This window comes from Bos grunniens, chromosome 13, assembly GCF_055505025.1.
Source record: "Bos grunniens cultivar Pamir isolate PY7600 chromosome 13, Bosgru_T2T1.0, whole genome shotgun sequence".
NCBI classification, from domain to species: domain Eukaryota; kingdom Metazoa; phylum Chordata; class Mammalia; order Artiodactyla; family Bovidae; genus Bos; species Bos grunniens.
The window spans coordinates 35,511,405-35,527,526 of record NC_141177.1 but is presented as its reverse complement, the minus strand read 5'-3'; the positions used below and the strand labels follow the sequence as shown (position 1 = coordinate 35,527,526).

At 41.3% G+C, this 16,122-nt stretch overlaps 1 protein-coding gene across 9 annotated transcripts in view; it reads left to right on the top strand.

Annotated features, from left to right (window-relative positions):
• Nucleotides 1-14,071, top strand: part of SHLD1 (shieldin complex subunit 1) — a 117,020-nt gene extending 102,949 nt beyond the window's left edge. For 4 of the 9 annotated variants that reach the window (XM_086333456.1, XM_086333452.1, XM_086333454.1 and 1 more), the window contains one exon: nucleotides 7,688-9,357. In XM_086333456.1, coding sequence (XP_086189582.1) covers nucleotides 7,688-7,702 — 15 coding nt within the window. In that variant the 3' untranslated portion in view covers nucleotides 7,703-9,357. Of the gene's footprint in view, nucleotides 1-7,687 lie in introns of all 9 variants that reach the window. The other 5 variants (XM_086333448.1, XM_086333447.1, XM_086333449.1 and 2 more) reach the window with 2 other exon arrangements.
• Nucleotides 14,072-16,122: the final 2,051 nt, after the last annotated feature.

Here is a 16,122-nt window from a genome sequence, read left to right as displayed (position 1 = left end):
AGAAGGTAACAAACATTTGAGCGGAGAACTGATGGTGATGTGGAAACCGATTATGCAGACATGTGGAGCAAGCATGTTCCATGGGGAGGAATAGCCAGTGCAAAAGGTTTTGAAGAGGGAACCTTCTTTTCTTTTTTTAAAAAATATGTATTTACTTATCTGGCTGCACCAGTCTTAGTTGCAGCGTGCAGGATCTTTATTGCTGCCTGTGGACTCTAGTTGCAGCACATGGGATCTAGTTCCCTGGTCAGGGGTTGAACCTGGATCCCCTGCATTGGGAGCATGGAGTCTTAGCCTCTGGGCCACCAGGGAAGTCCTGGTTTTGAGGCGGGAGCATTCTTGATATGCTCAAGGATCAGGAAAGAAGTCAGGATGCAGAGGTGTCAGCACCGGTTTGATTTCCCTGAGGTCTGTAGGGCTGGACGTAGGACTTGTTCTTGTTCATCCAGTGATGCTGCTCACTCCTCTGTTCCTCCACAGAGTGTGGAGTGAGGCAGCAAGAATGAGAGGAAAGAAGAGGATATAAAGGAAGGAAAAGCAAATGAGGTTTGGAGCAGGAAGATGCAGCCTCACAGGGGGTGCCCCAGATCTTTGGGCCACAGCCCCTGATATACTAAAATTGGTAGGTCACCCATGTAGGGACGTTGGGAGGCCTCTGACTGCTGTCATGAAGGAGATGAGTCAGCACATCCAAAGTGTGCTGGTGAGTGACCACCCCTCACCAGGACGTGTTCCCCTTCTCCCCTTCTCCTTGTTCTCATGCCCGTAAATTTTTCTTAGAGCCACACGGAACCCAGGGAGCCTCCAACAGACAAACTGAGGCAACAGAGCTACCCTTGGGAGTGCCATGCAGCACCCTGAGAAAGGGGCAGCTCCCTCCACCCCTGCCCAAGCAACATAGGAGATTATACAAACCACATATTCCTTCTTTCTTTAAATCCTGATCATTCTCCATATTTTTATTAAGTGTTGGGTTAGATTTCTGTCAGCTCTGTACAGCCTTGAAGCCACAGATCCTCCTAATTAGCAGTTGCTGGTGAAAGAAACTCTGGACAAATAAGGCAGCTGCTGCTGCTGCTGCTAAGTCGCTTCAGTCATGTCCGACTCTGTGCGACCCCATAGAGTGCAGCCCACCAGGCTCCCCCGTCCCTGGGATTTTCCAGGCAAGAGTACTGGAGTGGGTTGCCATTGCCTTCTCCCCAAGTAAGGCAGAGTAGGCGGCTATTGATGCTTCTACATGGAGGAGGCAGAGTTCTAAATATCAAATCCATCTAAAAGAAACTTAAAAGTTGAAGGCTAAAATGTTTCACAGAGATAAAAATACCACTGTGCATTTATCAACCACAGAAGTAGTAGCCTTGGAAGATTTACTGGGAGAAACTCTCATTAAATATCTGACTTTCTGAAGGCTAATGGCATTAATTTCAGAATACAACCATTAATCTCAAATGCTCCATGCTAATTGATTGTCTTGGATTACTAAACTCAAATAGCATCTATAACTCCTAAAGATAAAAAAGTAGTTTTTAGGTCTATAAGAATCTTAAATATCTATATATTATCACTACTCTCTTTGGTCAAAGAAAATTTAACAATTTACCTCTGGTAGATAGTTGCCCTGGAAGCAATGCATGCAAAAGCACTGTGATCTCAAGCCCCATCCTTCCTGCTTTCTTCTTTCAAATCCTAAAGAAATCTGTTCACCATGGAAAGCATATTGAAATAGAAAGGGAAATTTCACCCAATTTACATAATGCCAGAATTATTAGGATTGGGGCCCTCACTGAGAAAATAAAAAGCCACCTCAAAGCCTTGGAGGGAAGGAATGCATGGTGCAAACAGGTGACCCCCTAGAAGGGCATTCACTATGCAGGTATCAATAGCAAAAATGCCTTGGAGAGCTCAAGGCAAATCGATCTGTTACAACTCTGTAGGATTCAGCATTCAGTTCCGGCTCCTTCCAGAATCCTTTGAGCCAGTGTCACTCCCTGGGAGTGTAGGGCATTACTGGGATTTGGGGAAAGGATGATTCTCTGATATATGGGATTCTTCCATGCGTTGTAGGACATTTACATCCTTGATCCCACTCACTAAATACAAGTAACGCTTTCCAGTTACTGACACAAAAGCATCCCCAGACTGTCCCTGGAGTAGACATTTCTATCCTCAGTTGAGAGCCCTACAAGTCTAAGCTCTAGCAACAGGTAGAATAAGGTGGGGTTTGAATATAGCTGTGAGGATGCTCCACTGAGCAGGAACTGACCAAGTTATCAGATGTCCATCTTCTGTCTGTGTGTAGGTACATCAGGAAAAGAAGTGGCTGGCTTTGTATACTGGTGAAGAAACAATAATATATCCAAAAGTTCACCACAGCCACATAATTAAAGAGACGACTTTGTAGTCAGTGGTAAAGCAAATTTTTAAAGGAAATTAAAGTCGAAATGAACTAGAAGCAGTGTTCAAAAGAACTGACGTAGTAAATAACTCAATCCATATTGTCATTACTCTTCTGGAAAGGGGAAGGAGGGTCTTTTTGAAGATGAATTGCCAGCTGCTTGACGTATCCCTGAAAATAGAGATGACAGGCTAGGTTTTTAGGTTCTTCCATGGACACTGAATTTCAAAAATTAAATGAAACATAAAAATGGAACACAGATGAGAAGTTTTAAATCTGCATATCCAAGTTATTGACCAGCTGCTTATTAAGTACACACCCTACTGCTTGGAGTGTCTCTGCGTAGCTCTCCTTCTCTCTCCACTTCTTCCCATTGACCCTCCCCAGCCCCTGGCTTCCTGCCTTTACCCCCAGGACCAGATCATCTGTGGGAAAGAAGGTGGAAAGGGACACCTTGCCCTGCCATGGTGGGATCCTTCCCTTTTCCCTTTCCCCTCACCTCTCTAATGGCAGTACATTTGTTAGGCAACTATATTTGCCAATCCCTGAACTAAGGCTTTTATGATTGTTTTAATTTTATAGTAGGCTACCCAAAGAAATTTTAACAATTATTCCTTCAGAGGTTTGTTTTAATTTTTTTTCTTGAAACAATCTCAAACTCATAGAAATTTGCAAGTATGATATAAAGGTTTTTTTTTCTTTTTTCATGATTTGAGAGTAAGTTGCCAACTTGTTGCCCACCACCTCTGATTTTCCTACAAATAAGGACATTCTCCTACAAAGTCCAATGAAACTATGAAAATCAGAAAAGTAACAGTAACATGTTACTACCATCTAATCCCCAGACTCCATTCAAGGGGCCCAAGAATGTTCTGCAAAAGGAGCCAGAGGAAATCCCATGCTACATTTAGTTATCCTGTCTCTGTAGTCTCCTTCAGTCTGGAACAGTTGCTCAGCCTTTCTTTGGTTTTCATGAACTTGGCACTTCGGAAGAGTACGGGCCATTCATTTTGTAGAACTTCTCTTGATTTGGTTTTGTCTGCCGCTTCATCATAATTGGTTCAGGTGCTGCACCTTTGGCAAGAGTATCCAAGAAGTGATGCTGGGCCTTCCTGTTCACTGGATCAGGTCACACATGATTTTGATTTGTCCTGTTACTGATGTTGCTCTTAGATCCCTTGTGTATGGTGATACTTGCCATGCTTCTCCACTATATATAAAGTTATTCTTTTTCCTTTCATAACTAATAAGTATCTTATGGGGAGATACTATGAGCTGTAAATAGCCTGTTTCTCATCAAACTTTCAATTATTTTATGGATTCATGTTCCGGGCTTATACTTCCCTATCACCAGCCTGGAATCAGCCATTCTTCAAGGTGGGTTAAGTGCTTTACATGTATTATCTTAGTCAGTTCTCACAACATGAGACTCATGAGCTGATAACTGGTAGTATTTCCATTTTTCACATGAAGAAGCTGAGTCTCAGAGATGTTAAGTAATTTACTCAGTGTTTGCACAACTTGAACGTGGCAGAGCAGGGATTTGAATTTGGGTCTACTTGACTTTGGAAACTGTGTTATGAATCACTCTGCTTTAGATGATCCCAAACTTTCCACTCTGTCTATTCACATCCCCTTCCACATTATAGAACCTATTGACCTGTGTGGATAAGAAAGTTGCTACTGGAAAGTGTGTTTAGCATTCCAAGTCGGGTGGCTAGGAAGTCCTCTCCTGCTGTTTCTCTGACACCAGGACCAGAAAGAAGCCAGCTTCTGCCTCCCTCACCCTCCACCCATCCAGTAGGCTGCAGTTCAGTAAGGGGCTTATTGGGGGGAATTTAGGCAGAAGTTCTGGGCATATCAACAACAAAGGAGATTTCTTTTTCTTTTTAAAAAATTGTATTTTATTTTTTATGATTGAGGGGCCTGGGACATAGTTTTAGACTTGCTGAAATCCAGTGTAATGGATATACCATATCTGCCACTAAATTCTTTAGAAAGCCATGGTCTCTGTTGTCTGTCCCAGGAATCTGTCTGGCCACTCTATGAATTCTTTCTCCTTCTGCCTCCATGCTGGGTCTCAGGCTGCTGAAGATATAGCCAACTAGTAGAGGAGGATGTTGACACCAGCCATGGAATTATTTAGTTTCTGCTTCTTCTTGCCACATGGCCTTGTTCACTAACCCTCCTTCTGTTTCCGTGGTCTCTAACTGCTGGTCGCTTCGTAATAAGACTGCATGTAACCTTCTCCAAAGAGGCACCCCTCACTATTTCTGCTACATGCTGATCCTTCCCTAACACTGCATTTATCCTTTGTATCCACACTGTCCCCAGTCAATATCATACCATCTTTGTGTATTGACAACACACACACACACACACACATATCCTGTGAGTATTTTCCAGTTGTTTGATATCTAGAAGTATGTCTTCTCTTTCTAACTGAGGTCCAGTTGAAGTGTGAGTCTCAGGTGAAGGCCATGGTCTTCAGCATCCTCTGTGTATTTTGTAGCAACTTGTAATGAGTTACACTGATATCATTAGATTGCTTTTAAATGTGTGTTGAATTAGTGGATGCTTGTCCACATTGGCCCTGCATGTGTCTCACAGAACTTATGTCCACGTTCTTTTTGTATACTCTAATGCTTTGGATTATACTTTTCCATTCCCTGTATTACCATGGAAGTTCTGGGAAAGAGATCATTTAGCAAAACTCTTGTTATATAGACGAGAAAGCCAAAGCTTAGAAAGATGTCATCTCTACCTGGTAGGAAAACTAGAGTCAAAACATCAAATCCTGCCTTCTTTTTTAAACTTCACCCAGTGCGCCATTCAACTTTCTTCATCTTTAGCAAGTACAAGTATTTTTATTATAGCTATTAATTGAGTTAGCAAGGGTAGAGTGTGTGTGAAATTAAAGCTAGTAATTTAATAAAGCTTATGTCATAGTGAAAAAAGGAAAATACATTTTGATTTAAAGTATGAAATTTTAAAGAATAAAACTGCTAGCTGTATAAGGAATTCTGCAACTTGCAAATTAATTTTTTGTATAAAGTCTTTTGTAGAACACATCAATAGGAACATTGTTTCGAATGACCTAAAGGGTTTCTACGTTAAGAATTAGGGTGTCCAGAGAGGAACAGGTTAGATCAAGAACTAAGATTTGTCTTTAGATCTGCTTTCTTCTTTATTATTAAATCACTTACTTTATTTGTTACCCCTCCTTTAAAAAGCACAAAAAATGGTAACTTTAATTTAGAGGTAAAGAGTCTAAAGGATTCTTATAGGGAGTAGAAAAGAAAATGTCTGAACTGTATAAAGGCCCAGAACTGTATGTTAGGGGTCATTGCTGTGTTTGTGCCATGAATTCCTTTGCCTCCTTTGGCCTCTGGTGCAGCCTTTCAACTTCTCAGAATAGTGTTTTTAAATACATGAATCAAAATATATAGGATTACTAAGGAAAAAATATTGAAAAATAGTTATTAAAATATTTAAAGAACAAAGATATTATAATCAATATATAATGCTTTTTATTAACACTTATATAATAAGATCTAGTATCAGAAGTAATAACTATGGTGATTTCAGAGCAGTGTGTCTTCAACTACTCAGGCTGCCATAACAAAGTACCATCAACTGCGAGGCTCACACCAAAGAAAGGCATGTATCTCCTCACAGTTCTGGAGGCCGGAAGCCTGAGATCAGGGTGTCAGCATGGGCTTTCCTTCTTGCTTACAGAAGATCACCTTTTCATTGTGTGCTTACATGCTCACATGTCCTTTCCTTGGTTCTTGCACATGGGGGTGGGGAGGGGGTGGGAAGGGGAGAGAGAGGGATCTTTTCCTCTTCTTACAAGGCCTTCAAGTCCTGTCTGATTAGGGCCTCACCCTTATGACTTAATTTAACCTTAATAACCTTAAAGTCCCATCTCCAATTATAGTCACATTAGGGATTAGGCCTTCAAGATATGAATTCTGGAAGGACAGTTTGGTCCATACATAGTGATAAGCATAAGTGATATTTTAAAACATCTTCAATAAACTTTAATATGAAATAAAAATAGCTGTGATCTGTTGGTAACAGAGTCACAGACGCTGCTGCTAATAAGTTTGTTGCCTACATTCTTTATGGAAGGAAATTCTTAATTTCAGGTAGAGGTTAATGAAAATAAGGTTTTTCCCCCATTCTAGTTCATAAACATCCTGAATTTCTATATAAGGACTCCCAGGTTAAGAACACCTGCCTGATACATGCAAGTAAGATATTCTTATTTTGAGGAAATGAGTGGCATAATCCCTAGATAGTGGGAACAGATTCTGAAATCAGGTTATTCTACTCATTGCCAGTTACTAAGGAACAGTTCAGTTCAGTTGCTGAGTTGTGTCCAACTCTTGGCAACCCCATGGATTGCAGCAAGCCAGACCTCCCTGTCCATCACCGTCTCCCGGAGCTTGCCCAGACTCATGTCCATTGAGTTGGTGATGCCATCCAACCATCTCATCCACTGACGTCCCCATCTCCCGCTGCCTTCAGTCTTTCCCAGCATCAGGGTCTTTTCCAGTGAGTCAGTTCTTCACATCAGGTGGCAAAAGTATTGGAGCTTCAGCATCAGTCCAATGAATATTCATGACTGATTTCCTTTAGGATTGGCTGGTTCGATCTCCTTGGAGTCCAAGGGACTCTCAAGAGTCTTCTCCAACACCACAGTTCAAAAGCATCAATTTTTTGGCACTCAGCTTTCTTTATGGTCCAACTCTCACATCCATACATGACTACTGGAAAAACCATAGCTTTCTACAGACCTTTGTCAGCAAAGTAATGTCTCTGCTTTTTAATATGCTGTCTAAGTTGGTCCTATCTTTTCTTCCAAGGAGCAAGCATCTTTTAATTTCATGGCTGCAGTCACCATCTGCAGTGATTTTGGAGCCCAAGAAAATAAAGTCTGTCACTGTTTCCATTGTTTCCCCATCTATTTGCCATGAAGTGATGGGACTGGATGCCATGATTCTTCATTTTTTGAATGCTGAGTTTTAAGCCTGCTTTTTCACTGTCCTTTTTCACTTTCATCAAGAAGCTCTTTAGTTCCTCTTTGCTTTCTGCCATAAGGGTGGTGTCATTTGCGTATCTGAGGTTATTGATATTTCTCCCAGCAGTGTTGATTCCAGCTTGTGCTTCATCCAGGACCAAGGAACAGTGAGTATGTTAACTGAAAAGAAATATCATTTGCTCTTGCCTTGCTTTCTGATACTTTAAAATATGTGTTTGAAGATTGGAATGTATTTTGTCTTGCAGACAGCAGTAACCTAAATACTGAGCAAAATGATTCCTGGACCTCTGAGAACTCCTGGCTTTACCCTTCTGTGAAGGGCCAACCAGAAACCAAGGAAGAGGATGATGGACTTCGGAAATCTCTGGATAAATTCTATGAAGTATTTGGCAATCCACAGCAAGCCTCTGGAAATTCACTCTCCACATCTGTTTGCCAGTGCCTGTCTCAGAAAATCAATGAACTGAAGGACCAGGAGAACCAAACGTACACCCTCCGCAGTTTTCAAATGGCCCGGGTCATCTTTAACCAGAATGGCTGCTCCATCTTACAGAAACATTCCAGGGATGCCCACTTCTACCCAGTCAGAGAAGGAAGTACGTCTCTACAGGATGAAAAGCTGACCCCAGGACTTTCAAAAGATATTATTCATTTCCTCTTGCAGCAGAACTTGATGAAAGACCAGTAACTGGTGCCTGGTGGTGAGAGCAGGTGTATGGGGGCAGGAGGAGAGTATCCCTGTGGCCAGTACCATTGGTGCATCACCCAGAACCCATCAGGTCTCTTGCCAGCTTGGTGTGCCCAGCCCCCAGCTAAGTGCTTTGCAGGCCAAGGCTGGCATCTGTGATCTGGTCCTGGAGCCAGTCCAGTCCAAATGGAGAGCTGGCAGTGTCTGGTGGTTTTATTGCCTTTAGGCCATCCCTTTGACCTAAGGCCAGTGACCAAGTGGTTTGGGAGTCCAAAGTCCACCTTCCTTCTTTCCAGGAAGGACATGCTCTGAGGCATGATTCAAGTACAAGAGCTCCCCTCCTGGTCAGGTCAAAGCTGGGGTTTCACTATCTCACCCTTTCCTGGCTCCTTCCTTTCCCCGCCCTCCTTCTCTCATTCAATTACTGGTGTCTCCTGGGAGTATTTCTATAATAAATCTTCTATAGCTGAACCCTTGACTCAGAGTCTACTTCTGGAAGAACCTGACCTAAGAGAACAGGCTTCCATTTGATGAGTTTTTGGGTTTTTTTTTTTGGGGGGGTGCCCATTGACTAGGGATAGAACCTGGGCCCCTGCAGTGGAAGTATGGAGTCCTAACTACTGGAGTGCCAAACAAGTCCCTTGATGAGTTAGTTTTTTTGAAGGGTACAAAGCCTTATGCTGAATCAAATATAAGAATTCAATCAAGTTGTAAAACTGTGACCATGTGACTGAGAACGTGTGTCCCCAAATAATTTAACTATGTTTCCAAAAGGTGCATCACATCTTAATCATACCTGTGCTTCTCCAATGCCAGAGTTTTCTGCTTTATACTCACTGGGTATGGAAGGAACATTTGAACCATCTAAAATAAGAGCTAAGATTCGCAAATTAAAAGAAAAAAAGTCTGTTCATCTCCACCAGATTGTAAATGTGAGAGGTGAGAAAAAAACAAATGTGCACCACTCACCAAAGTATGTGTAAACTCATTTATCATATGCTTAATTGATGGATGCAGCCTTGTCAACTTGTGGTGGAAGAAGAAAAGGAATCGTTTGCCCAAGTGGACTCTTTCCTCTCATTTTTGGTTCCACCTGCCTGTTGCCCACACCCTCTGTCACCCTCTGAACAACGGATGTCTCACCCCTGTCCTGCCCTTGCTTGGTCAGGAGCAGCTTCATTTTTTAAAAAATTTTTAATTAAAAAAATTTTACTGATGTATAGTTGATTTACAGTGTTGCATTAGTTTCAAGTGTGCACCAAAGTGAAGCAGTTACACATATACATGTACCCACTCCTTTTTAAATTCTTTTTCCATATAAGCCATTATAGAATATTGAGTAGAGTTCTCTGTGCTCTACAGTAGGTCCTTATTAGTTGTTTATTTTATATATAGTAGTGTATACATGTCAGTCTCAATCTTCTAATTTATCCCTCCTCCCCTACCCTTCTCTATGTCTATGCTCTATTTCTGTTTTGTAGATGAGTTCATTTGTACCCTTTTTTTAGATTCCACATGTAAGTGATATCATATGACATTTGTCTTTCTCTCTCTGACTTATTTCACTCAGTATGACAATCTTTAGGTCCATGTTGCTGCAAATGGCATTATTTTGTTCCTTTTTAAGGGGAATGGCTTTTAAATAGCCCAAGCAAGCCTGTGCTGGTAGGTCCTCTGCTCTTCAGCTGCATCCTTAAGGTTTATTTGAGATTCCTTTGGTTAGAAGGACATCTCTCAGCACCGAGCTCCCTGAAATTGTAATCGGAAGCCTCGTGCTAACCCCTCCCTCAAAGGTCCTTGGAACAAATTGCACTAAAGTGTTCTATCACTTGACAGGGGGACTATGAGAAAAGCCGGCAACACTGAGTAATTAGATTTTGAGAAACTCTAGGGGAAATTTAATTAGCATGAGACTCCATAGGTTTCCGGAAAGCAGAGTATGCACAAAGATCAGCTTATATGTGTATATTAACAGTGAATGAGGGTGCCCTCTCAAACCAGAGGTCTTGCAGATTCTTGACTGGAGAGAGAAGCCTTTTAAAAGTTTGGAATTACACATTATGGCTTCCAGTTCTAGGAGAAACAAATGTGGGAACAGTATCCACCTCAAAATACAGCACCACTGGAAGGAGACCTAACAGGAAGGAAATAGGAAATGAATAGTCCTTTGAGAAAACAACTCCAGGTCTTCCTCTGACAACCAGTTATCTGCATTTTCTCCATGGGCTTCTCCTATTCAACTGGCCTCCCAATAATTGTCAAACCATGAGGATTTATAATTGAAAAACTACAGGTTGAATTTTGAAGTTGCTAGTTTTATTGTTTTTTAATGTGAAGTTAACCCGTAGATGCCCTTGACTGCTGTTGTTTTGTTCAGCTAATAAGTCGTGTCTGATTCTTTGCGAGCCCATGGACTGCAGCACACCAGGCTCCTCTGTCCTTCACTATCTCCCAGAGTGTGTTCAAATTCATGTTCATTGAGTTGGTGATGCTATCTAACCATCTCAACTTCTGTCACCCTCTTCTCCTTTTGCCGTCAATCTTTCCCAGCATCAGGGTCTTTTCCAGTGAGTTGGCTCTTCCCATCAGGTGGCCAAAGTACTGGAGATTCAGCTTCAGCATCAGTCCTTCCTATGAATATTTGCAGTTGGCTGCCTGTAGGATTGACTGGTTTGATCTCCTCGGAGTCCAGGAGTCTTCTCCAACATCACAATTCAAAAGCATCTGTTTTTCACCGCTCAGCCTTCTTCAGAGCTTCCCTTATAGCTCAGTTGGTAAAGAATCCACTTGCAATGCAGGAGACCCCAGTTCGATTCCTGGGTTGGGAAGATCCCCTGGAGAAGGGAAAGGCTACCCACTCCAGTATTCTGGCCTGGAGAATTCCATGGACTGCATAGTCCATGGTGTTGCAAAGAGTCAGACACGACTGAGCAACTTTCACTTTTTAGCCTTCTTCACGGTTCAACTCTCACATCCGTACATGACTACCAGAAAAACCATAGCTTTGGCTATATGGCCCTTTGTCAGCAAAGTGATGTCTCTACTTTTTAATATGCTGTAGTTTTTAGCATATTCCGTCACTGATGGAGAAGGCAATGGCACCCCACTCCAGTACTCTTGCCTGGAAAATCCCATGGACGGAGGAGCCTGGTAGGCTGCGGTCCATGGGGTCGCTAGGAGTCGGACACGACTGAGCAACTTCACTTTCACTTTTCACTTTCCTGCATTGGACAAAGAAATGGCAACCCACTCCAGTGTTCTTGCCTGGAGAATCCCAGGGACAGGGGAGCCTGGTGGGCTGCCGTCTCTGGGGTCGCACAGAGTCAGACATGACTGAAGCGACTTAGCAGCAGCAGCAGCAGTCACTGATGTATTGGAGATTACTTTCCATAGCTATCAACAGAAGAAAACTAGAGTATTTTATACTGTTTTTAAAAGACAAAAGATATAAGGTATTTGAATTTCCATACTAAGAAGTAGCTGCTTCTATTTGGTGGTAAGATTTTAGTATCAGTGACTTTGTAACCTTGATTAACATCAGTGCTGCGGGTGTTCAGAAAAAAGGTAAACTCTGAAAATAGAGAATTTAGAAATCTAAAAGCCAGAATCATTTCAGGGTTAAAAAAAAAAAAAGTGTGGTGTGTGCTTTCTTGTATCTGAGTAAGTGTTTGTGACAGGTCAGTACAAAATATTTGTTTCCCTGCAATCTCACTCCTTAATTTGATCTTCATGCTGTTAGGATGGCATTTTCCACTCATCTCTGTTTTCCTTTAATAAAGACTAAGAGATAAGGATATTAAGACTCTGATCTCTGGTATCATTGTCTAATACTGCCCTACAGATTACTTCATTGACATCTTAGCCTATGAACATTCTATCTAGGATATCATCTTTGGTCCATTTCAGAAGTCTATGGGAGGGTGGATTTGCTTGCAGAAACCTCTGAACTCTAAGGAGGAGAAACATATTTTAATATATTTGTGTAACTGCTTTTCACTTTACTAGTCTGTTTCTTTGCATGATGTATGTATGTAATAGATCATATTACTGGTAATTAACAAAAAACAGTACAGTGATACTTTTTAAAGTTTTCAAAGTTTATTTTTTAAACTTTTTATTGGTTTTAATCATACAGAAGAGTGTTTATAAGTGAACATCTTGAAGATTTTTACAAACTGAACCTACCGGTCAACCAGCATCCCACTCAAGCAACAGATTTTACCAGCTAGCCCTGAGTGGAGATTTTCAAAGAACTAATTAGAATGGTTTGCTCAGATCAGTGTTTCTCAAACTACTGGTAGTATACAAAAGAACTTTAGGTGCTGCTAGGTGGACAATGTTTATTTTCATTGTTATCTTTTCAATTTATGTTAGAAAAATAAATCACATCTATACTTTCACAGATATTACATGTTGTTGTTCAGTCACTAAGTCGTGTCTGACTCTTTGCGAGCCCTTGGACTATATAGCACGCCAGGCTCCTCTGTCCTCCACTATCTCCTGGAGTTTGCTCAAATTCACCTCCATTGAGTTGGTGATGCTATCTAACCATCTCACCCTCTGTCACCCTCTTCTTTTGCCTTCAATCTTTCCCAGCCCCAGAGTCTTTTCCAGTGAGTCAACTCTTCACATCAGGTGGCCAAAGTACTGGAGCTTCAGCTTCAGCATCACTCCTTCCAATGAATATTCAGGGTTGGTTTCCTTTAGGATTGACTGGTTTGATCTACCTGTAGTCCAAAACTACATGTTTTTTGTTTGTTTTTCAGCAGAAACTCCTGTATATCCAGGCTCCTCCCTTACCTTTTGGAACAGTTCCCCAGAGCTGTCTGAGAGGCTGCCTTCCCAGGCTGTAGTCCTCAGTAAGGTCCCTGAATAAAACACAACTCATAACTGTAAGTTGTGTGTGTGTGTGTGTGTTTCCAGTGCTCAGTATGAATAGCTGCTTGATGTGAGTCATCACAGAAACACAGTTTTTAAAGTGTTGCCGTTTTAGAGTCTATATGATTGGTAAGAAACTGAAAAGATCAATCCTGTCTGGTGATAACAAAGATGTGCGGACATGGCAGTCCAGAATGAAAACATATCACAATTTGCAATTGAGTAAGTAATGAAAAATTAGAAATATAGACCCAGACTTGCCACATGCCCCTTCCATGCTTCTCATTGCCCTTGGACTAGCAGCTGGTCCTGCCCATCTCATCGCTTTACCTTTGCTACAGCCACAGTGACTTCTCAGTTGCTAAACCTGGCCACCGCCTTAACCAACAGTGTTTGGGTAAGACCGTGAATTCCTTAATAAGGCTAACCATCATTTCAAACACCCCTCTTACTGGCCCCATTTTACAGATGGGGAAACAGGCACAGAAAGCTAATAGATAGTGGAAGAAGTACCAGAGCCCATACCTAACCCCGAGCTATCCTTCTCAGCTCCCTGCTCCCAAATGCTAACGTTCTTCCCACCCCAGGGCCACCCACAGTGTGCCTTCCTCAGAGAAGCCTTCACACTCCCTCCACCTCCCACCACTGCTGGGAGGGGCTGCTGCCTTCCATGTAGTCCTGCAGCACTGAGCATCACCTTCACAGCTTGACTTCACCAAATGAACGTAACAATGAGCAATGTAGTACATGGCTTAAGTCTCCCCCACCTCCCCATCTCCCACCCACACCAAAGGAAAGAGAGTTCTATCTTGTTCACCCATGCCTAGCGTGTCGCGGCTGGCAAACAGTGATACTCATTTATATTTATAAAATAGAATGTAGAAAAACATCTCTAGTGCTTAGAGATGTGTACTGAAGAATTCAGCAATAAAATGTCGTAATGGTTGTAATTTACTTTTAAATACTTGAATGGAAGCAAGATGAAACAGATATGATCAATTTCATTTGTATGCTGCTTTGTATACTTCCAAATAAATGACAAGCCAATTTGCTTTTGTCTGCATTTTGACTTGAAACTTTTTTTTTTTTTTTTCCATTTTCTCTCTCTATTCCCTTTCCCCCAGGTCACTTTGCAGTGGTTGACTCTCTCAGACTGTACTTTCTTTCACAGAGGAAAACCACTTTCCCTAACTGTCAGAGAACACAATCTCCATGAGCAAGTTTATATTCAAAGAAAGCCCCCCCCTTTTTTTAATTTTTGTTTTTTCTTGGAGTACAGTTGATTTACAATCCACAGTATATATATTTTTAAAACATTATACAGCTTAATAGGAAAGCAAACATACAACCCAATTAAAAAATGGGGAGAGGATATGAGTAGACATTTTTCCAAAGAAGACATGCAAATGGCCAAGAAGTACAGGAAAAGATGCTTAACATCACTAGTTATCAGTGACATCCACAGCTGTCACTCATCATTACAATTTGCATTTGTAAAATGCAAGTCAAATCTACAACAAATATCACCTCACATCTATAAGAATTGTGATTACCAATTCTGTGTGGAAAGGACCTGGAAAAAAAGGGAACCCTTATGTACTACTAGCAGAAATACAAATTAGTGTAGCCACCATGGAAAACAGGTGTTTCTTCAAAAAATTAAAACTAGAACTACCATGTAACCCAGCAGTTCCACTTCTGTATCCATCCAAAGGAAACAATAATACTATCTTGAAATATATCTGCACCCCAGTGTTCAAAGCAGCACCACCCACAATAGCCAAGACATGGAATCAACAAGAGTTCATAAAGAAATGAATGGATTTTTTAAAATGTGGCATATATACAATCAAATATTACTCAGTCATAAAAAGAAGGAAATCCTGTCATTTGTGACAACATAGATGGATCTTAAGGGCATCACACTAAGTGAAATCAGAGAAAGCAAATACCAGTACTGTATAATCTCACTTATATGTGAAATCCCCCTCCAAAAAAAGTGAAACTGAAGCCATAGAAAGAACAGACTGATGGTTGCCAGAGGCAGTGGGTGAAATGCGTGAAGGTGGTCAAAAGCTACAAATGTCCAATTCTAAAATAAGTCATGGGGATGTAATGTACAGCATAGTGAGTATAGTTAATAATACTGTATTACATACTCAAAAGTTTCTGAGAGATTCTGTTTTTTCCATCTTTTACTGTTAATTCTCCATTAGGATATGAAAGGTGCCAGGGAAAGGTCATGGTCAGGAATGCAGAGTGCACCCTCTTCAGTGGTACTAGCTTAGCTGCTCATGTTTATGGAAGATTTCCCTCTCTTTTTTTCATCTTTAATTTTTTTTTCCTATTTTTTTTTTTAATAACCAGCTTGTGGGATCTTGGTTCCCCACTCAGGGATCAAACCTGGGCCACTGGCAGTGAAACGGTGGAGTCCTAACCACTGGGCCACCAGGGAATTCACATGTTTAAGTTCCTTGTAAGAACAGCAGTAGCTGAAAAGCACTTAAGCTGCCAGCACCATAGAAAGCCCAGCAACAATCCCTTTCTTCATATTGAAATACTAGTAATACCAGTAATAACCTCTTCAAAATGGTCCAGTAATGTGTTTAGGGATGAAATCCTGGATTAGTATCCAGTGTGGCAGCTCCCCTAATTTGACATCCAGGAGCTCCTTCTCCTTCAGGGGATGACTGATGCCATCTTGGAGCCCTGGCTGTTTGCTCCAATATGAACTCTTCCATGTTAAGCAAGGTTTGAGGAGTAACTAAAGGCCTTCCTACATTCTTCATCTTCAAAGAGTTTCTCACACTATGAATTCTCTGATGCAGAAAAAAGAGATGAATGTTTTCTATATATAAACGTTTTTCTATCTCTGATTATTTTATAACTTGAATCCAAATCTGTACACCAGCTTCTTGTTTCTTCCCTCAGAACAATCCAGGATTCTTTCCCTAGCTCCAATATCACAATTATGTCTGGCTTAGAAATGCAGTGGGCCCACTGAGACCAAGTTACCACATTTCTCCATCATCATATCGCAGTACCGTTTCTTCTGAACAGGGTCAAGAAGTTTCCGCTCATGCTGACAGAACTCTAAGGCCACATCTCTGAATG